The 27,795-nt window shown below is 38.3% G+C and overlaps 1 protein-coding gene across 2 annotated transcripts in view; it reads right to left on the reverse strand.

The window, feature by feature from the left end:
* Positions 1-15,364: 15,364 nt before the first annotated feature.
* Positions 15,365-27,795, reverse strand: part of SYNPO2 (synaptopodin 2) — a 78,872-nt gene continuing 66,441 nt past the window's right edge. The window contains exon 5 of one of the 2 annotated variants that reach the window (XM_038135424.1): positions 15,365-20,168. In XM_038135424.1, the coding sequence (XP_037991352.1) occupies positions 19,602-20,168 (567 nt within the window). In that variant the 3' untranslated portion in view covers positions 15,365-19,601. Of the gene's footprint in view, positions 20,169-20,216; positions 27,787-27,795 lie in introns of those variants that run through there. The other variant, XM_038135425.1, reaches the window with a different exon arrangement.

Here is a 27,795-nt window from a genome sequence, read left to right on the forward strand (position 1 = left end):
CTTGTATTTCTGATTTGGATATGAGTTTGTTCTAGGAAGTTCCTTTTTGTTATGGAACATCGTGGTCTTATTTGGCTTGGAGGATTGATCAAAAAATTGCATGTATTCTGATGGTAAAGGGAATCTGGAGAGTAATAAAATAAACCAACACAATGTGCAGACCTTTTCCAGCAAGAAGCACTTTGAGACAGACAAAATGTATGTGCCTGATCCCATGTCCTGAACATCTGCCTGTCCAACTGAAATACTGCATTATTTTTCCCTCAAGCTTTCTGCCTTTGCTTAGCTGGGCAAAACATATTTCTGAGATCCTGGCCATCGATGCCCAAAAGAAATGTTTGTTTTAATCCTCACCATGAAAATCGACCTGCTGCTATAACTGATTGGTGATTTTTTTCTAGCTTTTGTGTCTGGATCAGACACTGTTAACAGTACTAACAAGCATGGTCATAATCTTGGATAAATCTTCCCTATTCAACTAAGAACGTTGGATAGTCTCAGTGTTTCATGACCAGCCTGTCAAATGGCACTGAAGGGAAGAATTTTAATGTTAAAATAGCCTGATGAATTGCGGGGGGAGGTGGAGGGTGGAAATCAAATGCAATTCAGTAAATCCTTTTCCAAAAGCAATTATGAAGTGAGCATTCATCTGCTTGACACTGGCTTAAATGTTTAATCCAGGACGAAATATCAAGAGGCATCCCAAATGAGATAGTCTCATGTTTAGTCTATTCTAATTCCCATTAACTAATTATTTGATACAATAAAAAGTACGTAAATTCTATTGTTTTGAAGTTGAGCCTTAAAAAAAAACTTTGTAGAGTGACTATCCTAGAATTTAATTTACTACTTACTAGTGTGTGAAGATTTTGAAACAGAAAGTAGAAAACACGTCATTGCAGCTGAAATAAAGGGTGTGTATCTGTCATGACAGCAAAACTAGAACTGGTCCTGCTCAGTGCTCTTTTATAATGCTCAAAGAGCGTCAGGGCACCATAAAATACACCAAGTTGCTGAAACATCTTTCATCTATAATTGTGACTAGTAAAATGTCGATAATTATTAGTGAAAGCTAAGGAAGGTGAAAGAATTACCGTACCATGTGACATCCTCATAAAAATGAAACCTTGCATGTCAATGAGAGAACTATGGCAAACTAGGATGTTTAATCAGCCTGGTAACAAAGGCAATATTTTCCTGTCTTCTTCATTTGGGACATTTTTATTTAACCTAGTATGACTTGGTTAAATTGGTTTTATTTGACCAAAAGACATTTCCTTTGGGTCTGGTCTTTTTCAACACCTTGTGGGTTCTTTTCCACCACACTGCTTCCTCTAAATTGCATAATTGACCAGAAAGGACACCCAGGCTGGCAAATGGAAAAAGCCTGAACTATTTTTCCCTCATTTTCTCTCCTTTTCCATCCTTTGCTTCTTCTCTCCACAGAGGCAATTTAAATGCTGAATAAAGCCTCAGTTCTTAACAGGTGCTTAAATTCAACCTGAAACTGACTGCCATGTCTGTCTAACTTCATGCCGTGAATCTAAATCAACAAACTATTCAGGCTGTTAATGTATGTGTAGTTTATAATTCACAATATGAGAAATATCTGTAAAAGGGGGGCTATAATTACTAGAAAATGACAGAGTTGCTGTTCAATTAATGATGAAGCTGATGTTTCTGTATTCTGTGTCCATCTGTGCTTCAGACAGCGATTTACAGGTATAACTTACTGTAAAATACCTGGCTGGAGCCAAATAATAAGTTAGGTAGACATAAAGTGTCAACAGTTGCTTTTAAAAATTACACTGGTCCTTTTTTTGGAGATAAACTGTGAACAGTTGCTTTTTTTCAAATGAAACTGGCCCCGTAGATCTAAGCATACTTGTAATCTTCTTTTTACTTTAATTCTGAACCTAGGCCTCCTACATGTGTTGCAAATGAGGCCAAGTATTGTCATGAATTTTCATGATATGTGTCTTGCAGTCTGACTGAGGCAGTACAGGGCTCCCTATTTCCACATCTAAATTCAAAAATGTTGGAGTGAAAAAAAAACCCCCACTACAGAGTTATCTGGAATATCCTTCTCTGCCTATGAAAACTGTGGGAAAAGCCTTTTCTAAAAAATATGTCCAGTTTGATTTTTTGCTAAGGGAATTTTTTTTTCAGATGAGAAATGAAGTATTTTCATTTCAATGATATGTTCCATTGGTACTTTTTCTGTAGCTACATTGAGCAGACTGGCAAAAGATCATTGCATTTGAGGTATTGATGTATTCAATAATGTATAATCAATAATTTGATAGGCTTTAAAAAATATTGTTACTGTTGTCTTTCTGTTCAGGATCCAAAGAATATATTTTTTTATCTGGGATTCATAGGAAGACATTCTAATATTTAGTATATGATTTATTAATTTCATTATCCTCAAGTTTTTTTAAAACAAATGGGATGGTTTATTTTGTAGGATTTACATTTGCCACATCAGACTCAGTAACAATTCACATAAAAGCCTGAGGTAAAAAAGCCCCCTTGTTTTACCTGCATTGTCTGTAACAGAAGAAGACCTAAAGGAGAATGACAGATTAATATTGCCTTTGCTCACAGGCTGTCAGGCTGGTTTAATTATCTTAGCTGTTAAATAATACTTCTCACTGAAATTCATGGTTCAATAGGTACAACTCATTGGAGACTCTGGTCTGTGTTTGACTGAAGTTAAATAATCTGTTAAAAATAGGAGAATTTCTTCAGTGGCATTTCTTCCATGCTGTGGGCTCTTTCTGCATTTAGTAGACACATGGGAAATACATTTTCTGTGCAGAGGTGGGGATGGAGCTTCATTTTTGGAGGCGCAGTGTTGCCCCTACTCTCCCTGAGAGTGGGAAACCTGCCCCAGCAGCCTGGGGATGGGCTGCTAGTGTGGCTATGGCTGTCATTCAGCCTACAAGGACAGCAGATATGGGGTGACTCCTCAAGCTTTATTATTTACAGTTGTCTGCCACTTTCATGCTTCATTTCCAGTTGAAATAGGCATTTTAAGAAAACATAAAGCCAACAGCCTGATTTAATCCCCAGGGCTAAGGCCACAAGCTCCAGCCTGTGTTGTCAAAGACTTAGTCAGAGCCAGCAGCTGGCCAGGGAGCTTTATTTCAGTACGTGCATGTTCTGATGGTCGCTGGTTGAAAACTCCTTCATTTCTGTGGGTGGTCCATCTCACTGTGAGCCTGACATACTCTTTAGGGTTGTTTTATTCTTCCATCAAAAGGATACAAGTCTTCTCCCTGCTTGCATCAACATTGCAGTCTGACCTTGTGTCACCAGCATGGAGAGTGCCTGAGTAAGGGGCTCTGAAGAAGAAGATCTTTTCTTCTTAAATACTGCAGGGCATGCACATCTTTCTGTCAGGCTGATGTTTGTTTGGAGATAAATCCTTTTCATACTGCATTCAATTCCAAATTCTTTCTCCATACCTAAAGAATCTATTTAGATGCCTTCACCACAGGATTTGGATACCTGAGAATTTTATTTTGTTATTTTTGATGTGCTGCTGTGATTTTAAAAGGAAATATTCCAAATTAAATAGGAGTTCAAAGAAAAGACTGACTATTCTGCCAAGTTGTTGAATTTCTTCTGTTTGCTGGGGAGTGCCAAACATCAAACTGGCAGAATATCTCAGGAGGTTTTGTTTTTGAAGGTGGAGGGGGAAATTTTAGTCCAAAAATACATGTCGTAATGGTTAAAGTATGTAGAATGTTTTTAAAGTACTTGAAGATGCAGATCCAAGGTAAACCTCACTTTATATATCTGATTTTAATGAGCTCCACTGATACTATAAGATCAGTGGATTAGTTTCGTACTTATTTTCCTAACTTTGTATTGACAAATCCAGCCATTCAGAATGAAGAGCCGTCTTCTGGACAACGCTTTACAAAGAATGTGTGGTTTTAACTGCATTGTGGGGGAAGTACATAATAACTTTTGTCTGACATGTGCTTCAGACATCTTTTCAATTTTCTGAAAAGAAGCTATTGGAAGACTCAAGTTCTTATGAATACAGGAGCTGGAAATAAACAAACAAACAAAAAGCTTTAAAACTTTAGATTAAATTCTGAAATCTTAACAGCATTGCTGTTCCTGACTCAGAAAAAAAACCAAACTTGCTGCCTTCATATGCATTGAATTCTCTTCTCTCTGTTTAGGCAGCTACAAGCGTGGCTTGTGATGCTAGCAGTACTGATGATGCAAAGATCTTGTTGATGTAACTTCTATAAACTAGGTGGTTTGAAAGTAACTCAGAGAAGACTAGAGACTTTTGTTATGAGCAGGGTGAGTTCCTTCATATGTGGTTTGTTGTTCATATGTTTGTTTTTAAGTCAGGACAGTGGGAACTCTTCAAAATAAACAAAGAAGAGACAAAAATGCCACCACTTAAAATCAGCCTTAAAACAGTAAACACTGGTAAATAAAGCTGAGAATAATGGGGGTGAGGGGAAATAATTTTTTGTTTAAGGAAAAATAAGCTCCTGATCCTACCAGTAAAATTCTGTTCAATTTTATGTGTATTGGTCTACTGGTCACTGGGGGTTGCAGCTCCAAAGCAAGACTGGACTAATTGAAGCATGAGTTCAACAATGCTTCAACAGAAAGGTGGTCTGAAAGAGCCAATAAAAGGTTGAAGAGCTAGAAACAAATTTGAACAGAAAGAAGAGTATATGGTCTATCATTTTTACATCCAAGTGTGAGTACAAGCAAGCCCTGTGTTTGTTAAGTATGGTTTATATAGCTTTTCATGCTGAAATAATTTTAAATTATACATAAGTCTGTCAAGCTGAGAACACCATGTGAGTGCAAAGGCACAGAGGTTGAGATGGAGTTATGGCTAAGTAGGAACACTGCTGTGCACACACAGGAACTGTGCTAGCAGGAAATAGTCAATAAAATATTCTAAGAAGGAATCAGCTGGCCAAGAGTTTCCATAGGAAAAAACGGGCAGGAAAATACTCTTATATTAAAAAAGAAGAAAACAAAAACAAATAAGGTGGAAAAGCTTACTTTGGTGTTTCCCTTCTTTTTCCCACACTTGAGAAAGAGAACAGTTATTAACATTTGGTTGAAAAACAGGGGTTCTGGCTGCCAGCCAAAGGTAGCCCTGCTGTGAAAACATTTCTGTGGCTGATACAATACCTTATGGTAACCACTGCCTTCAGCAAGGAGTGCCCTGCAGCAGAGTAACACAGTACCTGTTTTATTGCTGATGTGTTTCAGCTATTTTAAACACTTTTTCCTGAAGCAGGCCTATTAAAGTATTTTCCAGTACTATTTCAGTTTCTTCCTCCATTGTTTCATCCTCTGTACAGCTCATCATTTTGCCTGGGACCTCTGCATAGAACTTCAGTGGACTTCTGGTTTGACTACCAATGTCAGGCTTCCTTTAGAATCTTAGGTTTCATTTATCACTTGCTCTAATTCTTTCCCTCAACCAATAAACTTACTGGGGTGTGAATTTATTAATGTGTATTTTTTGTTCTCCAGAAAGGACAACCTGCCTTCTTGTATAATAACAAACTTTATATAAAGAGTAATTTTATCCAGTGATCACCATCTTCTGAAGTAGACTTTTTTGTTTTTGCTTTTGATTTCTTCATGTTCCAGGCAGATTCTTTTGTCTAAATGAAGAATACAATCTAATATAATTTCTAATTACTTATTTTGTAAGGCCCTAGACTATATCAGCATCCACTCCATTAAAACCATTAGGTGAAAAGCATTTTTCTGTATTCTGTTGAGGAAAGTAGCTCCCACAGGCCCTTACTGGACTCACAGCCTGGAAGCCTCTGCCCATGCTACCATGATGGAGAAAGGATGAAGAGACAGCTCTCTTTGAAGAGTGGCAGCCTGCAGTAGAAGGGACATGGATAATTTTCATTATTTTCTTAAGTCACTGTGTAGGCCAAAATACAAGTTTGAAGGCTGGCCCCAGTGGCCCACAGACCACAGCTAAAAATCCCATTTCTTTATGCAGACATGTGCACAAGTGCCTAGTCCTTTTTCACAAGAAAAATAGAGAAATGATGTGATACTCCTGTGCTGCCCTGAGGAAAAATTTTGTGAACGTGGCTTGTAATCCCTAAAACTGAAGTGAGTCTGTCCTGGAAACTTCAGCACGGTTCCAAGGGAAGTGTCATCCTAGGTAACAGTGGTTTCTTTCCAAGACACTTGTTCCTCTGGGTACAGTTGCTATTTGTAAGTGATTCAGACTAATGTCTCATAGTCTGCAGGAGCCTTCAGTCCTGACACAGGGCAGCTGTGTTAACCTTGCTTTATCCTCGGGGGTTTGGGGCAAGGCAGCTCTTGTACGCATTAGTGTCACTGAGTTTTAGGCCTGCGTGTCACAGGGATTATACTGTCCTTTTTGGGATGGAAATATGTCATGCAGTGGATATTCTGGTGTTGGGTGTAGTAGCTTTTGATGGACATTTCACCATAAATTAGAAAAAATTAGGAGGAATCGATTTGTGATTTAAAGCAGCTGAAGTTTCCCTCAATGGCAAAGTTCACTCCAGAGATGGCAAATCATGCCTCCTTTCAGAGGCATGAAGCATATTTCAGTAAGTACACATTACATAACTTGTCCTACATTTCTTTCCCTTTTTAGTATCCCAGTGTTATGAAAAATTATGTTCCCATTAATCATTGTAGCCGCTCATATTTTTGTGTGAAAACAAATCACCGTACTCTGTCCTTCCTGCACAGGAACATATTTAAATCAAAACAAGGGTATGTCCACAATTGGTTCAGGCAAGGGAGTGTCAGCTAATGTGGCTTTGCTGCTGCAGAAGGATGAAAGCAGGATTTGTCTCTGTACTCAGTGGATTGCAATGCTGTGTGGTAGTGTCACTTGCCAAATAAGATTTCCCCTTTAGCACATGCAGAGCTCGGCTGAACGTCACTGGAAACTGCGAGCACTCAGTGTGGCGGGACCTGCAGCTGAGTCCTGAGGGTAACATTGAACCTGCTTTTGTTCCTCTTGCATCTGAAAACATTTGGGCTGGCAAAGCTAGAAAGCACCTATACTACTGGGAGAAAGCAGCAGGCCTCTAAATTCCTGATTTAGATTGTCACCAGCTTTATTGAGACTGTTTTTAGAAAGCATTTAAATCTAAGTGTCCAAAACTGCATATGCAGCACCATTTTTGGGCTGCAGAGCAGGGGACTGATTTTAAGACATGATGGACATTTAGGCATTTACTGTTTTCGGATCTCAAGGCTACTGCAAAGTCATTTTTATTTACATGCTTTGAACATGAATTTAGGGACTTACCTTATCCAACAGTGTAAATATAGAGGCTAGGCTAATTTTAGGCATCACAATGTGATACTGGGCGAAAGGACTTTTGAGGCAGAGATTGCTGGTTACCAAACCACAAACCTGGATCAACATTTTTCAGTAACTGTCTGTTTCTCTCTATTCAGGACATGTGAAGCCTTAGAGAGTAAGTTAAAGGCTGTAGATGTAGATGATTCTCAGGGAACAGATCCTCTTTTGGGATGTCAGTTTTCTTCAGTGGTGTGAGGAAAATTCACCCTTAGGACAGACTGAGTTTTCTTTTACAGTATATGTAGGATGTTAATTCTGTATTAGTTGTACAAGGGAAATTAGTTCCTTATTTGGCCGCTGAAGAGAGAGAAAATTGCTTTGGTCTACTGGAAGAGTACAATGCTGTATTTTGGAAAATGAATACACAATACAAAAAAGAGAAATTTAAGTGCAAAATGAATCAGTTTCATTCAGACAATTGAGTACTTAGAAATTAAGCTTTTCTTCTGACCTGTTCAATTTTGGCTGAGAAATGAAGTCCATACATAGTGAAGGTAGCAGAAATAAAGAAGTCATCCAAATAAACTCTGGTCATCTTCAGCTGACAATCATGTGACCAAAGCAAGGGATGTTCTCCTTGCAACCATGCAATATTTGCTGACCTTATAGGCATTGGAGTCAGTTAACAACCAGGCTTGTGAGGTGACCTGAATGTGTTTTAGAAGCTTTCAGATATTATTTGTTTAATAAAGTCACAGAATGATAATTTATTAGTAAGGGGATAGTCCTAAAGCTCTAAGTCTGCCTCTGGCATTTGTGAAGGTTCTTCTCTGGGTGTTTTTCACAGGCAGACTCAGTATTAGCAGAGAAGATGTATTGCAGTTGTGGTTTTTTCCCAATAATCAGAAATGAGATGTAGGCCTCACTTCTAAGATTATAGTCTGGCTGAACTTGTTTTCTGTTTGGTGCTTTCATATCAAAGAAGGTTTTGGAGTTTTTCTCTTGTTACTGTTAATTTTGCTGAGGAAAAATGTGCCCACCACCAAAGTGGTCTCCTTATGGAAAAAATCCAACTTGTAGAAAAATTCAACACCATTGTCGCCACTGAAACAACACAAACTATCAATTTGATTTTGGAATTTTGATTTTTTTCCCCGTCTCACATGTAGGGAACTAATTTCTGCGCCCAGCAGTGCAAATTATTAGCAACAATCTTTAATGAATTTTCCCTAAATGGTAGGGATGTTGCTGTTCTGCTTTGTGGTATTTCCAGTGTTTGGGTATTTTCTAGTGATCCCATTAACTTTGAAGTTAATTAGAATACTTCATGGCTGAAATGTAGAAAGCCTGTAGTTCAGCAGATGTTCTTTTTATAAATTAGCACAAAAGTGGTGAATTAGAAATAGTATTTCTTTGTTGCTGTGTCATCAAGACATGTCATGACCTTACTTTTCAAAAATTTGAGCACTGTTTTCAAACCCATTTAAAAGGCTCTGCTAGTCTGTGAAACTGAATACAGGATCATTAACTTAGGCAAATATAAATTTTAAAACTGTCACATGTCACAATTGCATTATACCCCCAAATATACCTATCAAATTGACCCTTTTAAGTGCAAAATATTGCAGTAGTTTTCATTGTGTGGAGCACATCTACTGTACTAGTGTGCATGTGTCTTAGGGATAATATCTGAGTTTGTGATTAATTCTTGGCATCTTTCCCTTTTTTGTTTTCCCTTTAGCTGTTATTGGAGTCATGCAGAAAAGATCAGTGAGCAGGTTGCCACAGAAAGGATGTATTTTACAGGATATTTGGAATATACAATCAATGTACAATAGGCTGGACACTATTCTTTACCAAATGTGAGCAATGGTGTTGGAAGTAATACTTGCTGGGTTACACCATCATCAGCCTGGCCCTTTGATTTTTCCAAAAAAAAAAAAAATTGTGAACACACATAGCTCTTAAATATGAAGAATCAAAGGCCAAGTTTTGATCCATACTTCCATCTTTGCAAGAAGAATTATTTTTAAATGGGAGAAGGAATATTTCACTCCTGAAGTGTGCTGTATTTTCTCTTAATGTTGTTGCTCCCGTTTCTTTGTTCACTTTGTTTAGAGGCATTCCATGACTAATGGGCTTGCTAGATAATTAGCAGAAAACAAAACTCCTACCATCTCATATTTTCCACTTTACAAGAGTCCAGCCATGCCATAGATATTTTCCATTCTTATTCTTGATATTCTACAGATGTGGAATTAAAACTCCTCGCACTGTATGGGGGGATTGTGGGATTGTACACATATGTTTTACTCTCCTGAGGAATTTCTCCATTACTTGAGCTGCCCTAAGTGTGGGCATTGTGCCCAGTGGAGTAACACTTGCTGCCCCAATACTTTTATACTCCTTAATTCAGATAAAGCTTATCTGTCAAATCAAACGGAAGTTGCCAACATTTGCAGCTTAATTGCTTTTCCAAATTCCTCTTTCACTTAGAACAGTGAACGGAACTAAAAGGAACAAGAAACTATTGTTGGCAAAGGTCTGGAGTTGTGTTTATAGTTCCATCCCCCTCAAAAAAACAAACTACAACAGTAAAAGTCATTGGTGCAGGAATTAAGGCTTTTTGAAGAATAAAACTTCCCAGAAATGTGTATTCCCTTTCATCCAAGCTCTGACAGGAGTTATTCTTCAGTGTTAATGCACTAGGAATAAAAGATACGTATAATATATTATGTACACACTTAAATACCAAGGCTGAAGGTTTTTTCCTAGGGAAGTATTTATCTTTATGCTGTGACATTTGATTTAGAACAAATAGCCATGCTCTGGTGCAATAGGAAAGAAGAGACATGGATGGGTGATTAGGGATGACAGATCCAATGTTTTTGCTTTTCTCCCTAAATTGTATTTACTGTTAGAAGTTAAATTAAACAGCTATTTAGCGCTGTCATTCAAGTGGATGGTGACTTGGGCCTGTGTGGCAAGGAAGCTGTAAACAAAGTCTGTGTGACTTTTGACTGCGCACATAATGCATTTTAATTATGCCAACTTCCTTCTCTTTCCCCAGAGACTGTGCCTCAGTGTCTTGCATGGAAATCGCTGGAGCTGGTGGTCACGTAATCACATGAACTGACTATGCATTTGTTCATTACCTTTAGGCTGTTCCTTGCCACTGTGCATTCAAGGAAGATTCTTTAGCAGTGCTTGTGTTGCTTTCTGTTTATGGGCTTTCTGTCTCTCTTTTCCAGGAGGTTTCTGTTTCCAGGAATTAGTATTGCTAATCCATTAGCACAGATTTTTTTTTTTTCTTTTAAGCTTTTTGTCCACCAAAATACTTTGTCTGCAAACTGATTTTATCTACATTTATTGTTATGCCACTTGCTAAGAAGGAGAAGTTAATTGTTAACTTCACATTGTTGGGAAAGAAGTGGCAAGTTGGTCAAGTTTTGCTCACTCATTTTAAAATTAATCACAGTTTCTTATTTATGCAGTTTTCAAGGAGGCACTAGAGAAACTCTTGCACCATCTTTCATAATTTTTCATGTGTGTCACATTTTTCCCAGGTTAATGGAAGGGACTCCTGATATAAACATGCCTGCATTTGGTGCCTTTGAGTATGGGTGTGCCATTCTTTTCCCTTTAGTGGCGGGGTTGATCCCCTTGGTAGCAGCTGAGTGTATGTTTTACATTACTGTTGGGACAGATACAGAAACAATATGTGCTTCTTAGTAACAGACATCAGACTGAAGACACTGCCAGTGATGATTTGGCAATGGCTCATGGGGAGGCTCATGATTTAACAGAAACTTAAGATTTGGTTCCTTTGGATGGCTTTTGTTTGCTTTGTTACAGGCTTCAGGTGAGACTGGTGTGGTGACATGGGAGAAGACAGGGGCTTCCGTTATGGCAAGCAAATGCGGACTCCCCTTTAATTCTGATATTTTAAACTAATCCTTCTACTGCCCTTTGAGGTTAATCTCTGTTCACTCAGCTGTGGTTACTATGAGTAAACAACTCCAAAGCCTTACATTCTCTGTCATGGGATTTGATGAATTTTGTCTGGCAGTCTGGCCATAACTTGATCTGTCTCTTGAATTACTAGATTGTTTCTTCAAAGGACCTGGAGCTTCCTTCCTCTTCCTTTTCTGAGCTGTAAGAATGTAATTGTGCTGGCTGTGAAGTATGCATGACTGCTATAAATAGCCAATGGATTATAGGTGAAGGTAAGAGCCAGGAATGTCCCCATCCAAGTGCAGCGTTGCCATTGTCCCAACAGCCTTGGGCAGTGCACGTGTTCTTTCCATTCCATGTTCTCTTCCATTGGTAAAACGAGATAATGACATCTGTCCACCCCGTGCTGCTGAGGTCAGGAGTAATTAACTACAATCTATGTGGGACTCATTAAGCAATGCCTCCTCTATCATCTGATTTAGCTCAAACTTTAAAGTTTTATGGCATTTGAGTTCCAGTGGACGTGCTGATAATGACACAGCTTGGTGTCTGGTGTCTCCACAGATCTCTAACTGTTACAGCTTCTCTGTTGAAACAGAGGCTTTGTCAGGAAGAGCAAATAGTATGGATTATTATATGGATTGTGTACCATTGCCCTCTGTTGGACAGCACTAGGCTTAGTCCAACTGCTTGTCTTCTTTTGGGATTGCAAAACTTTAGAGCAATAATCCTGATAATATTGTATAAGTAAGCTTGAAGTGTTTAGTGACAATCTGACCATCCTGGTTCCAAGGACTGCACCAGTCCCTAAAATGCAAAGGGAAATAGAAATTTGAAAACCTACCATGTCCTGCAGTCTGATATAATAGAATCTTTCTGCTTTACTGATAAAACATTATTTTATTTTTTTCCCTCCTGCTCTCTGCCTACCTCACATCTGTGGCCTGTTAGCTTTCTGTGTATATGTAGGTGAGTGTTCAATATAATGTATTTCCTGTATTTAGTTTAGCTATGGTTTTTCAGTAGGTTTATATCCTTTGTCAAAAAGTGTAATGCATTTTGTACACAGTGTAGTATCTGAAAGGGAGATGGTGAATAATAGCAAGAATTTAAAGCAAGGAAGTGAAAATATGAAAGGTACAAACAATCAAATTATTGTCTGAGAGGGAAAAAAATTACAATGTTTCTTGGAAGTGCCCATAATCCTCATTGTGGTTGTGAACTTAGTCCTAACTACTTTTGTGTTCTCTGCCCTCCAGTACGCAGTTTATGGCACAGCATTCAGAGCAGTAGAAAGTATTATAAAGGTCACAAGGAAAAATAAAGCTACTGTTGCTACTGTCTGAATGTTATCTGTTTGGATTGCTGCTCTCCAAACCTGTATTCATACTGCTGTTCATTTGAGGTGGCATGCAGAGAAGTCACATCTAACTCCAGTAATAAACATCCAAAATGCAGTGATCTGTATCTAATTCTGCAGGGTAAACAGCAGCTTATTAAAGTGTAGGAAGAGATGAGTGGTGATCTGTTCCTCTGAGAAACCTTCAAGTTGATTTGAAAAAGCATCTGCCTAAACTTGTGTAACTTTATGGCTCCCAAAATAACAGCAATCATCTCTTCACTGTCCTTGGGTGGTTTTTCTGGTCTGATGATGATCCATTTCTCAAGTACAGAATTATCCAAACACACCTCTGCAAGCTTAGGTGAGTTTGGAGTGATGTAAAGCTATGCCTGGGGTCCTGGGGTCCAGTCCACCTATTTTAGGCATTTATTTGAGGATGGAGTTAATTACTTTTTAAGAATGCCCCTCCACACTTGTTATACAGGAGGCCAAGACAGCAACTTGAGCCTCAGCAGAGTCCCAGCTGAGATAACTCTTTATAATTCTGCACATGAGAGAGCAAGTTCCTAACATAAGATAACATTTAAAAATCTGATTTATGCCATAGTGTTTTGTCAATCACATTTTTTAATTCTACAGGCTCCAAAAATCTACAGAACTGCTGGCACCAGTTCAGCGCTTGTAAATTTGCTGTGTTTTGTGGTGCTGCACATTTCTGTGTGAGGTGAAGTCCTTGCCCTGCTGGCGTAAGTGGTAAATTAGTCAAGCTCCTGTTGACTTAGCTGGTGACAGGATTTTGCTCCACGTGGTCCAAGGAATTTTGTTGCCCTGTTTTGTTCTTGATGTTTCTTTGAAATGCAGGTTTTCTCAGGGCATACTGATTCAGTAGGAAGATTTATTAGTTTATACACTAATCTTTTTATTTTATTGCCACATGGAAAATCTCTTGGGGTTTTAAACTGCCAAAGGAAGTAAAGAATGGTGAACGCCACAGAAAAGTGGAGAAAATAATCTTGAACTTTCACAAAATGATGAAATTATGTGGATCTGTGGTGGGAAATTTCATGGAAACTATAAAAGTTACCAATATTGAGCATCTTCTTTAAAATATTCCGTTTTGCATACAAGTAATTCACTAGGGAGCTTCAAGTCCTGTGTTTGTATACAAACCATTTTATAGGCAAAGTATTTGCATTTAAATATAAACTGTCTTGAAGAGACCTAAAAATCAGAGTAGGTGATGTGCCCCTGATCAAAACTGCTCTGTTTATGCTTATAAGCTTCTCTGTTAGAAAAAAACCCCAAAACATTGGAAATACCAGAGGTAAGAATATGCTAACTTTATATTGATTCTTATTTTTCAAAAACTACTGACTTTCTGAGGCTAAACCCAAGTGCATCCATTGATATTAGGAAGTGACTAATTAAATGAAAATTACTTCAGAATTGTTAATAATATGAAGAGTGGCAATTGTTTTATAGCTGCCACAGTTCTGTGAGATTGTTCATGCCAGGAAACTATACCAATACATTTATTATGCTGATTTAGAATTCTGTAAAGCTTCTTATTTTCCATTTTTGCCTTGGGCAAATTCTGCTTGTCTACAGCCTGGTTTAAATTATTTACAATATACAACATTTGTCCAGCAATTAGCATCTCTTTCCTTTGGTTTGCTTATTTATAGGGAAAAAATTAGTCACGAGCCTCTTCAGTATTTAGACAAAATTACCGTTGGGTTTTGATTTACTTAAAAGATAAAATTAGATCTGGATATTTATCAACACCTTTTTTTTTAATATGTGTGTCAGTGTATTGTAACCTTCCAGTTGTTTGAACTGTAGTGCAGCACAGTATGTTCTCCTAGTTCACCATTAACATCTGTTAATTGACCATTACCTTTCTTTCTCCATAAAAAACCCCACAACTTCATGTGCATGCACACAAACTCTCCCGAGGTCATTTTGTTTTGAGTGTGAAATACTTGAGTCCTTTTTTAGGACTGAAAATGTGTGAACAAACACCAGACATTTTCCAGCATCTTGAGCGCTGTTTCTGACTCAGCAGTGACACGAGGCTTCTTTTTAAGGTCCAATAATATATCCAGGAAACAATTTCAAAGCACAAATGTTAAGTTTGAGGAAAACCAGACACTGGCCTGGAAATGTCTGCCTCTCTGGACTTTAAATTCCTCATTCCACCAGCCTCACATTCAGTAAGGGAGCAGTCTGCCACACTGGAGTCATTTTAAATGCTCTTAAGCATTGATGAATGCACCAGAAAATCAAGGGCATTCCAAGAAACCCAGGGTACATTCTCTGCAGAGTGAAACATCCTACAAAACCTATGACTGTTCCCCTGGCAGGGAGATTTTTAATCTGTTGCCAATTACAGAAGTCAAGGGAGTTATGTTAAACTGTGAATCTGGCTTATGCTTCCTTTCTTTATGATGTATTTAAGAATTTACCAAAGAAGAATGGAAATGTAGCCATGGAAAGGAATAGTACTGGGTCTCTTATAACCTTGTAAATCCTTTGTAGAGCAAAGCTCTTAAAATGCTACTGTGGAGCTTTTTCAGTTCCCCGAGTTTTACATGCATTAATCATTTTTCTTGTACTGGGGACAAAATCCTGCTTGCTGTACAAATGCAAAAACTGCTTTGGGATTCATTTCATGTCTATAGTGAAAATCTGATCTGACTTTCCACAGTAAGATTGTGTATGTTGGCCTTATTTCCTGAAGAGCTATTTATCCAAATAGCCTGCATAGTGTACAGACTGGGTTCACGATTTATTCACAACATTTATTTCACGTTCGAGCAGTGTGTTTCAATTGAGAACAAACAATGAGAATACAGCAATGAACAAGGAACTAAACAGAGGGTTAGGTGCAAGTAAAATAGACAAGTAAGTACAGTAAGTAGATTTTAGTTGCAGATTTTTGTGGTTGGGATGAAAATGTTCAAACAATAAAAACTGTTCTGTTTGTATTATTTAACCTGGCTAGATTGTACTTCTCTGTGTTTCCTTCCCCTGCTTAGTCAGTATGGAAATGAAATTCCACTAAATTTGATAAGTTGCCTTTTGACCTGATGCTGATTTAAGCTTCTAGAAGCTCATACCAGCACGAGGTCACTGACAGGCAAAGTCAGTGAGTCTAAAAATGGTGCAGAAAAAAAGAGATTAGGCTTTACTTGGGTTCAGATTATTTAAACAAACAGACAAGAATTTAGGGAAAACAAAATTGTGTTTCTCATCTGATTGGTCAAATCACTTTATTATGTGATACAATTTACATCGCTGGCATGCACTGTCAAAGTGTCCTTTGCAATGAGCAAAAGTCTTTAGAAGTGAAAAATTTTTTATAAAGATAACACAGTCTCTTGCTGCTAGGCAGAAATGCAGTGTGAATAGATATTTGGTTGTGTTAAAGCACACCAAAATGAAAACAAACTATGAACAAGAGTTGTGAACATCATCATCTAACATAACTAAAGAAACTAAATTTTCAGTTATACTGTGTATTCAAATGCTCTGCATGTTAACAGAGACACCTCTGAGGGTGAGCACAAAGCCAACGATTTAAAATATCAAGAGAAGTTTTCCCTCACATTTACTGAGCAGATCTGTGCATTCAAAAGCAAATGTATTAAATACTTGCATTAATATATTCAGAACTCGCACACAACAGTCACAACTATTTGATAGAAAGATGCTTTGCTAGTGGAGGAAAGGGGTGAAGGACAGAAAGTGGAAAATATTGTGGGGTCCTTCTAAAGCTCTGATGCATTAGTATTTCATTTACTGGTCCGGGCCTGCTGCTTTCTTCGAAATCACTACATGATCTCAATCTGGATTTAGCCTGATTTCCTTCCAAACAAGGCAACGTGATCTGTCTGCATGCCTGTCCTCATGTCTGCCCTCCCATTAATAACTTCAAAAATGTTTATTAGTTCCATTTCTCTGCAGCAGAGGAATAGATCTCAGAGACAATCCATTGCCCACAGACTTCGTAAAAATAGACGGCGTCCGGGAGGCCAGATCCACTTACCAGTGTTGCTATTGAGGGAAACTGCCCTGGGAAGTCATTCCATATTAGATATGGGAGAATCCACATGGGAAAGAGAGCTAGGAAATCCTCAGCAGGAGGAAAAAAAGAAATCTGGAGTAGGTAATGTTAAACACCCAAATTAATCTATGATATGATACAAAGCCACATGAAACTCAGCATCAGGGATTCTCGTTCACAGTACTCAGAGATTAACTCCTACTTGTGAATAAATGAAATTATAAGGCTGCACATTTTTTGTTCTAGGGAAGTTGACAGCAAGTCAGTCATCCTGTCTGAAACTCTTCACTTCCATGTTTGTTTCCTATTTGGAATGGGGAATTAGGGCTTTATCCTAGAGAATGTTTTCCTGTAATGCCATGTGATCACAGCATCAAAGCCTTTCCAAGATCACTTTGTATCATAACTTTTTTTTTGAAATATCAAAATGTAAAACCACTTTTGGCAATTTTTAATTCATGTACCTTAAAATCGAGTACACATTTGCTTCTGGTAGATGCATGACCTCAGAATTCACACCACTACATTCAATGGGAATGTAAAAGTTAGGTGTCCAATTAGAGGTCTTAGAAATAAAATAACTGTGTTGGGTAAAAATATGCCTTAATGCAAACTCATTAATCTGGTTTTCTTTTTAATGATGTAAAGGAAAAAGTTAAAAACGGAAACCTGAACTTGACCTGGAAACAGGAACTTGTTTTGCTATGTTAATATGGACCACAGGTCAGCAAAATATGTAAGAGGCATGCACTTTTCAGAATGTAGGCCTGCTGTGAAATGCGTATGCATTGGTATTTACTGAATAGTTAAGGCCTTGATAACCTTGAACTATACATTTCACTGAATTTCAATTTGATTTATAATATAACTGAAATTAAGTGAGGATTTGGCATGTACTTCCAGGGCAGTAGAGTTAGATGTGAGGATAAGTCCTCAAGGCTAAGGGGTCTTCCATAGTCCCACCAGTGGAATACTCCCAATTATGATAAAAGGGGACATAAAGCGACTCTGCAGAGAGACATCTATTTTTGCCTGTGTGGCACTCTGATTATGTGCATGTATAACTCTGAGGTGCAAAGCTCATTTTCAGGCATATCATGGCAGCCTTGTTCATGTTATTTTTCTAAATCACGTTGGTTTTTATTTTTGTAAATTCATATTGTGAAATAAATCTGTAAAGTGCTATAGCAATATGATCCTATTCTAAAGATTTACCACTCTCACATCTTTATTTCCTGACTTGTCAGAAGGATCCGTTGAATTTTAGGGAGACTTCTGTTTGGCTACAGCATTTCTGCCAACTCAAACTCATTATGGCTATATTTTTTCCTGTAATTATTTGCTTTTAGGGGAAGTTCCCCCTCAACTGAACTTGGATTTAATTTTCCTTTCTCCTTCATACCAATTCCATTTTAAAATTGCTATAAGTGAAAATTCTTTGCAGATGGGAATATTTTGTACTGTATTTTTTCTTGCTGCATATATGTTTTAGTTTTTTCTAATTTAATCCCTTCACTCACAGTGACAGCCTTACTGAAACTAAGGAGAGTTAATAGTGCTGCTGCAGTAATTTCAGCTGACTGCGTTTGACAGATCCTTCAAGAGTTCCCCACAGAATAAGGAGGATTGACAGCACTTCGTAAAACTCGGGGTGTTCATTTAATGCTTTAACAACATCTAAACTACCCAGGAAGCTTGGAATACATACATTTTTAGCCACATATTTCTATTGTTTAAATAAGCTGCAAATGCAAGGTATGTCTCACCAGCAAAAATTATTCAGCATCCCTTCAAATCCATCAACATCACTTAGGTATAACCAACCACCCAAATATTTGCTCCTCGACTCACACCCTGCACCACGTGTCAGGAACCCTCTGTCACATGCCAACTTCTACGTAGAGCAGGAACTTTGCTTGCTAAACAACTTAGCTGTGTCTTCCCAACTGAGGATACAACTCAAAAGCTTTCTAAACATTGAGCTACCTTAGAAACACAAATGTCTGCCCAGCCAGTTGGATTACCAGGCACTGGAGCAGTAAATGCTCAGCAAATAGTGCATTTCACAGAGAAATAAAGGCTGTTCAGCCTCTGACTTGTTTGACAGTTTATTACAAAAATAGCTTGCAATCCAGTTTAAATACACTCCTCATCTCTTTTGTCGTTCAAGTATCATGGTATTGATCTCTATTTACAATGCCTCTCTTCCTGGTGTTTTTACATTAACTACAAGATGTAAAACTTCATTGGAACTGTCTTGAAATCTGTCTGAAATGAGTGACTGTGTATGATTTCCTGTATCTACATATTGTGGTGATTCAGGTACCATTGCCGCAGATGTGTTTTAACTGTTGCCACAGCAAAAGTATTCATGGATTTACTTTCTTAGCTCATTATAGAAATGCAGTAAAAAACATATGGCAAATAAGCCAGTGCTTCAAAGTCTTCCATTCCCATTAGAACTTTTGCAAATCTAACCATATTTAGTAACTTAGAACTCATGTCAAACATACTCAGAAAACCTGCAAGATCCTGTAAAATACTTCCTGGTTTTAAAATGCCCTTATTTTACTTTTTTTTTCACATTAACTTAACTGCAAGCATTTTTGCTGTCACTTTCCACATCCTTGCTAGATTTTTGCATCGAGTACATGGATTGCCCCACTTTCATCTCCCCCCTCACCCCAAGAAATGCATATTTTTGCCTTTTGACAAACAGAACAATCTTAGGTGTAAAACTGAGTCTATTCTAGAGGCTGCTAGCGCTGCAGTCATGTGAAAACTGTGCTCCATTCAATTTTGTCTCCTCATTTTTTTACTTCAGAGATCACCAGGCCAGCAAAAAAACTTTCCTTCTCCAACTCAAATCTTAGGGCTTGCTGAGTTGGAGGAAGGGAAAATGCCCCAGGCCCTTCAGCTGCTCATGTTGGACGCCGCCATCCCCTTGGCTGTGGATTGTAGTTTGAATCTGCCGTTGACAAGCAGTAGTCAGACCTGGAATCCATGGACATTATATCAGGATCCGTTGTGGAGCGCTGAGAGCAGTAAGGATACTGCAGCTTAGGGCAAGCCTGGGTGGGGGCACTTGGGGCAGACAGGGAGCTTTTTTGGGGTGATAGAACTCCTGACTGCTTCCCTCCCAGTAAGGCTATGCTACCACTTGGGGCTGGGGGCTCATAAGAAACTTTAAGTTTCCATTCATCTGGTGGCTCAGGAAGCGTTTTCCTGCGAGCAGCCGACAGCACGTTAGCAGCAATGGATTCCTGCATGCTTTGGGGGCCAAAAGCTTCATCCACTAGGCCAAGGGGAGATCTGGCTGCTGCTTCCCATGGAGTCAGTCTCTTGCCAGGCTTGTCAGCTGCTGTGTCTGGCTTGCTGAAGTAGTCAGGGGCAGGCTGAAATACAAGAGGAGAAGTAGGAGACATGGCTCGAGGGATGAATGAAGAAGGTCTCCCAGGAAGCGATAATGAGCGGCCACTGCTCCTTCCCTAGGAAAACAAAATACCAAATACAGTTATTAAGCAGAAAGAAAGGAAGCCCCTTCTCTTCATTTCCAAGCTGGAACAAAAGGCACTGAAGGCACGTGACATCCAGGCAGTCCATTTCTATGTCTATGGGTATCTTTTAGAACTTTAATTGACTGGAAAGACAGGAGGCAGAGAAAGAAACAGGAACAAAGACACAGCAAATTGAATTTTTGAGGAAAGTAAGCAGACAAAGGACGGGCTTTTACTAAAAAAGTACAGTGGCATTAGCAACTGTGCAACTTTTCCACTACTTAACTGGTGTGCCTTGCTCTGAAAAGACCATTCTTAATGCAGAAGGGAGTCATGTTGTGACAGTTCTGTGTGTATTTACAAGATTCTTTCTAACATTAGGCACAGCCTAATTTATTTGATAACAGGCTCTGACTAGGACGTCTGTCCGACAACATATCTTTGGCAATCTCCTTCTAAGAAAGGCTTTTCTTACTCGAAAATTATTAGACTTATCCTAGTTTTCACTTTTTGGGGCACAGAAGTGAACACAAGCAATTAAAGGCGTTAATGCAATCATTCACTTAATACCCTTACATGACGCTACTTTTGGCTTCTTTAAAAGGCAATGCCCTCGGAATTTCAGTACATTCCGACCCACTTATAGGAGCAATCCATTCATTTTTGACAAATCCTAATCTTCTTAGTAATGCAGCACTTTGAAACAGAAACTGTGTTCGTGAGAAGGTTCTGCTGCAGCAGCCATTTGGCAGCACACGAAGCAGGTACAGCTTGTCCCCAAGCCAGACCTGCTCTCTGTGTCACACAAATTACCTTGTTCTTACAGTTTCTACAAATGTGGTTCCTAAACTCACAGATTCACACTCATTGATTCATGTCCTCAGGCTTAAATTACTTCAATTCTGAAATCTGCTGTGAAATTCCTGGCTCTTTTTGCCAGAGACTTTGCTAGAATATACTCTGAACAATATTGCCCTGTGTTACTTTTCCTAATGAGCTTCCCAAACTTAAAATGCTGTGAGCATGAACTAGAGAACAGCCAGTCAGGTGTGTGGTCATTCAAGGTATAGCTGATCTAGCAAAGATTCACATAGAAATGTCACATTTTAATTTTTTCTGCCACAGGACTTTACTGCACTTAAAAACTTGAACGACCACTGCTTCAGGTTTTAAATCATGTTGTAATATCAGCCTTCTGTATGAGAGATGGAAACTGAGGGAGAGACTTCAGATTTCATGATTTTCAGTCAGTTGGGTTATACTTAGGCTGAATCTCTTTTAAAAAGTGTAGTGACACTTAGAGGTTATGTCATGAGAGTTTTGACAAGTTTCACAACTGATGCTTTATGACAGGACTGTCCTGTCACCTTTTAGCTATGATCAGCTATTTCCAGTTTGCATATCCAGAGTGAAAACTCCTCAACATTATTAATCTCACCCACACCCCCCATGTTAGAAATTAATCAGATAACCCAAACCACAAGAAATTAGGTGGCAATTAAAAATATAAAGCAATTGAGAAGATGAGGTTGTAGAGAGGGATGAAGAAGTTGATCAAACAGGCCCATTTCATTAGTCTACTTGTGTCAGCTCCTCTCAGTAGGGTTCTAGAACAGAAAAGTTCCCCTTTTTCAATGGAAAGTCCAGTTCCAAGGCCTGTGTGTGCTTTGTAGGGTTTCAGAGATAAGAAGGAAATGATGCTGTTTAGGCAAGTGTTGGATAAAATATCTGGCTTTTCAAGACCTTTAGATGAAGATATTGTTTAGTCTGTCCTGTTCAGAGAAAAACTCCAGAGTTCATCAAGTTATGGAAGTATCTTGTTGGTGTAACCATAAGTTATAAAGCAGGAACTAATTTTCTTTGACAGAGTTTAATCAGAGAATGGTGAGTTATTAAGTGTGTTTCACTACTTTTTATCAAAATGAATCATTATATTGTATTATTTATGTAGAAGTCCTGGTCTGGGCTTCCATTTCCCACTTGATAGCTTGTCTTTAGGAAAAAAGCTCTAGAGACTTTTATTTAGACTAAAGACTTTAGGCTGGGTGTTAACTCTGAAATTCCAAAATATGAAAATGTACATCTGTTTCCTCTAGCTTTGGTAAAGTAAGGATAGTCTCTGCTTCCTTGAAGTAAGGACTGAACAGTGTGGGGGTTTAACTAATATTTATCTTCTTGGATTGTGAGAGGACAAAACCTGTGAGGTTAAATAGCATTCCAGATATTTTACCTGGAAGAAGGCTGAAGTACATGGGAAGAGAGGAACCTTGCCAATTCCATAAGGGCCTGAAGGAATTTGAGGAAAAAGATCCCCACTAACTAACACACTACTTCGATATTCAGCCCCTTCAAGCTAACAAATTCTGGAATTAAGGCAACTTCCAATCACTAGAATTCATCATTTGTCTGCTGGACAGCAGCAGCCAGACATGCTAATACTTTCTAATATTTCCCCTTTATATTTAAATCTTGGAGCTACCTCTGTTGACAAGCATGTACCAGAAACAATGCACAAACCCCAGACACAATGGAAAACATGAAGTGTAACTAGAGAATAATTACTCTCTCCTCTTTCTCCCTTAAGCTATAAGAAAATCATAAAAAGAGGGGTAGAGATTTTCCATTCTTAACCTCAGAAATCAAGGAAGGAGAGAAAAGTGAAATGCTACCAGAATTATTACTTTATCACATTTTATATTCCTATAATATTTTGGTAAAACAGTTATTAGAATATTGAATTATTGTGCAGCGAGACAAACTAGAACTCCCTACATTGATTAATTTATTCTTTTCTAGTTCCTGGATGTTTTCAGAGGAAAAAACCTTTTCTACAATAGTTATTGAAGGGAAAGTGATTCCTAAATGTAAAGAAGAGGAAGGGCCATTTAGAGCTGTCCTTTGCAATCAAAGAATCCTGTCAGCTGCTGAGTGCCTTGGGTGTCTGTGCAAACAGATTAAACTGCTTAGGTTAGTTTTAGATTAACACTGATTTTGACAAAAAACTAGTTATAAACTGCTCACCGAAGCAAACATTCGTGACACTGCAAGAATCTCTGATATTTATAAGGTGTGTTAATATAAACTAAAATGTATATCATATTACTTCCAAAAGTAACTCTTTTTGCATATAAGCAAGTGAATGTCAAAGCAGTACTGAGGTGTATGCATATACAGATCTAGTCAATGTAAGATGAATAAGTGTGACTGTCTGCCTTTGATTCAACAATATCTCAACCAATAGTCAGGAAAAATGCGTTATTTGGAACTTACAGCTATTTCAATTTTCTTGTTAATTATGAAAAGCTGCAAGACAAAAAGAACAATACTTAGGTTCATAAAACAGTGCAAATTTTAACGGCAAGAGTCAGAAAGGCCTTTTTCCTTTTCCAGACTATATAAGAATGTGTAATACTACTTAGTTAAATGATTTCCCAGCAGCTGTGTGTGTGTGTGTGTGTGTGTGCCACAACTGCCTTTTTACCAGTCAAAGAGACAAAAGTGAGTTGGGCTCTGCATAGTCCAGTGAAACTCTCTCCACACAAACTCCTCCCTAATGAAGTCACTTGAAAAAACCGGACCTTCGTGTCTAAGTCATTAAAGCAATTTTATTTTTGTCTTTTCATTATGGTCCTGGTTCTTAATCCCATATCAAAGCACATTAAAATCTGAGTTAACAATAGTGCCTGGATGCTGTTTACACAGAAAGGAGACAAAGGAGGAGGAAGCAGATAAAACAGTTGTTTTATCTCAAAAAATGACTCTGTCTTTATAAAAAGCCCAGAGTGATGCATTTCTTCTTTGGCCTTCTATGGGCTTGTAATGGCCACTCCAGTTAGAGACCAAACCACCGAGAAAATGCTAGGACAAAATAAATAATGCTGAATTTTTATGCCTTTCAATTCTTTCAATTTTTTTTAACATGAAAGAAGCAGTTCAGCTTTTTTAACTGAGCTGAGTATGGAAGGGAGACATATTGTTAATATTATTACAGTTTGGGTTTTTTTTTTTCTGTCCCTAACCATTTATTATTTAAATTTTATGTAATGAAAAAATAATTTCTCTCTGAAATGCTGCCAGCTTTGCAGTCAATGCTACAGCTATTTTACAATACAGCTACCAAAAGTTTTGAAATAAAATGGGAAAATATTTTTTATTTGAAACTCTTGAAATATTTTACAGTACACTAAAATGGGAATGAAGAAATTTGGCTAATGGCTGGGGAGGGAGGGAATCTCACCTGTCTAACAACTAAAACCTTGTCAGTGGCTGTTCTGAGACCAGGAATAGATTAGAATCACATAGTTCAGGCCTAATCCTGTCTTCCTCAAAGCTGTCTTGTCAGGGCTTGATTCTGAAAATTTATAGGGAATTTTAGGACTGGAATCTAATTTATTCTAAATTCACATTGTTTCTAAATGTGGTGTTATTTGAGGCGAGAACATGCTTGTTTTCATAACTTGTGTATAAAATAAGGAAGCAGTTACTGCCAGCCCCCTCACATAAGTTTTGTGGCAACTCACCAAAGATTTGTGACAAAATTTATGAAAAATGTTGCTTTTGAAAATAAAGTCCTTTTTCGTTGTCAATTATTGGTAGAAGAGGAAAGTGAATTATTAGAATTAGTTCTTCACTACTGCAAAATGCCTGTGTGCTTAAAAAACCAAAAGACTGTTGCTGACTTGAAATAAATTATTTAGTTAGCTCACTTTGCACTTGTGCAAATGAAAGAAAATCAGCTTTTCATTATCATTTAATTTTTATCCATATGCAGTTCTCTAAATACAGTACATTTATGCCTACAGAAAGTAAATGTCTGAAACTTTTGGTCCTAGGCACCTTTGGAATAAACTGATTTCCTTGGAATAAACTGTTTATTTCTTGTAAGGAAGAATATTTGCTGCCACCTTCTGGATTTTATACTACATGGCTACCAGTGCTATCAGGGGCTGACCCTATTTTCTGACCTTTCTACCTTGAGACGTGGTACCAGTGCCTGTTTTAGAACTGGTTTGACACAAATCTTTGTGTCTGAAGTGTACTGTATTTCAGTGTAAATGTCCCTGTGTGTGAACATTCACGCTGAGAGCTTTATGCAGGCTCAACAGGAGCACAGCCTGTTCCAGCCCCACATCCTGTGAGGTAGGAGGCTTTTATTCGTTCATTCCTACAAGTATCTGGTGGTTCAAACCTCCTGTTACAGTGTGCTCCATGATAGTATTCCAGGGTTTATTTTGGTTTTTAAAAAGCAGCCTCGAAGCAATGCTACTGAAGTTGGAAGGTCAGCTGTTCCAAAGCTCTGAAATTAAAGCACCATTGCCCAATGCTGATGCATTTTGATTAAATTTCAGAGTTTCTGCCCCACTAGTGCCATTTCAGGGATTCATTTAGGAAATATTAGGGTTCTCTAACACAGGAGTATATTGTAAAAAAAGGTGGTTTTGTGGGTTGGAATTCATTGCTTGTCACTAAGGACTCCCTTTCTGGAATTCCACCTGGCATCTGCCAGCTGTAACACTCACAGAGGGATGTTCAGGATCACATTGGCAGAGTAACTGCTGCATGTGCTGCCGGGGTCTGGAGATGCCTTGAAGTGCTTTGAACTGGACACTCAGGGCCACAGAGTGCCCTGGTGTCAGTGCTGCTCAATCCATGCATTATTTACTCATTTGTAGAATGCAACAGTGTAAAGATGGACCCTGGCTTCTGAATGATTTGGGTGCTAACAGCAAAAATCTGTAAGAAAATAATTCAGTATGAAGGGTACCCTTTGAAGAGTGTGCATTGAGTAAGGAATGGTGCTGAGCACGGAATGATGTCAAAACAAAGCAGCAAAGAGCTGTCTGTCAGATGGGAACTCCTGGTTAGAGTCCTACAGCAAAAAGAGCTAGACATGATATGATTGCAGATGTTCTGGCCACACAAACCAAGGAGGTTGGATTAAGCTGACACAAGCAACAAGAATTCCCAGTGCCTCGCTTTGCAATCCAAACAGCAGTGTTTAATATTGCTTTTCTCATAATTCTATATGAACAGTGTCAGGTGCTTGCATCAGTTCCACTTCAGTACTCTAGGAAGAAAACCAAGTGTACCCAGATGCCAGATATTTTGCTTTTGTTTGCAGTATAGAGCCATGTACCAACAACAACCCGCATAGAGGGGCTGTGAGAAGTAGCATTCTCACAAATCAAAGCCAAAAATCACTAACAGTTATTTAAGGGTTTTGGGGAAAAAAGAATCCTTTTAAAAAACTGAAAATATTTGTCCATAGGTTTTTACTATATGAAAACTTCTGCTTTTAATATAAATGTGCTGAATTCTTTGCTTCTCAATCAGTTAAAGCTCACACTGAAACTGAATGTTGTGCTCCATGTCACCCTTTGTAATCCAACGTGCTCCCGTGATTGGGAATGTATTTTACTTCTGTAATGTTCCTCCTTTTCTTCTGTTTGTTGTATGTTTCTTACAACCATTACAATCTCCTGTTTTGGATCTAGATGGAAACATCAAGAGAAACACTCCATCTCTTCAACAGTTCAATCTTGACACCTATTTAGAAATGACCTGGTTATTTTTATATCATCTTATCTTTGAATTGCCTGGAGTTATGAGAGGAGTTTCTGGTTTAAGATTTCTGTCTTTAAAATGTAGAAAAGAAGGAGGATTCTTGTTTGAAAATGCTGGTTTTACATTATTTCCCCACAAAGGAAGCCTTCATCCAGATAGTTAATCTGTAAGTTCAGGAAGTTATTTCTCTCATAGCTGAGTTTTCTCAGCCTAAAGGAGTGTGCAGTTATTATATTAACACAGATGTTTGTGCAGGTTTCACATGCACTGCAATTAAAAAGTTTGTAAAGATCACAGCAATGAGGAATAGGTTTTTCCTTTAAGTGCTGTAGAGTATAACTGGAGACTTGATCAGCACACAAAAAAGTCTTTGCCTGCCTTACTTAAGGAAGCAAATATTAAACCCGTGGGATTACTGTCATATGGTTTGTCTTAGCTTGTAAAGGAAGAGTTCAAGTCTGCATCTGTGGAGATCATTTCAACACAGAGTTTCAGGATTTTTTCTACTTTTTAAATCATTTAATGAAAACCTGAAGGGCTTCCTTTAGTAAGCAACCAGCCTGAAAACCACTTGTCAAACATAACTCTTGAGTGATCCCAACTTCTCCTTTATGTAATGGCATGCAAAAGTAATGTCTACTGTAAAAGAAGACCTGTTGTTGTACTGGGTACTGTGAAGTTGTGATGGGGGCACCAAGACTGCCATGAAATTACCAGGCTCACATATTTTCCCAAGATATCTACCAGCAGTGAGTTCATTCAGAGCTTCTGAATCCACAGGGTTTTGAAGATCTTGTCAAGTTTCTTCTTCGTATAGTGTTTCCATTCCAAGCTGAGCAGAGCCATTATAAAATACCATTATGCCAAGCTGTATAATTAAGATTTGCACTTGCTGTGCCAAACCACCAAAGCAATCAGTGGAATCCCAGCTGTTTGACTTCAGGTACAGAAAGTTGCATCATTTTAAAAGGCAAGACTGGAAGAGGGAACCTTTTTAGAACCAAAGGGTTTGGAATTTTAAAGCTAGCAAATCTGGAAAAGGATCCTGGAAAAA

Source organism: Motacilla alba, chromosome 4, assembly GCF_015832195.1.
Source record: "Motacilla alba alba isolate MOTALB_02 chromosome 4, Motacilla_alba_V1.0_pri, whole genome shotgun sequence".
NCBI lineage: Eukaryota > Metazoa > Chordata > Aves > Passeriformes > Motacillidae > Motacilla > Motacilla alba.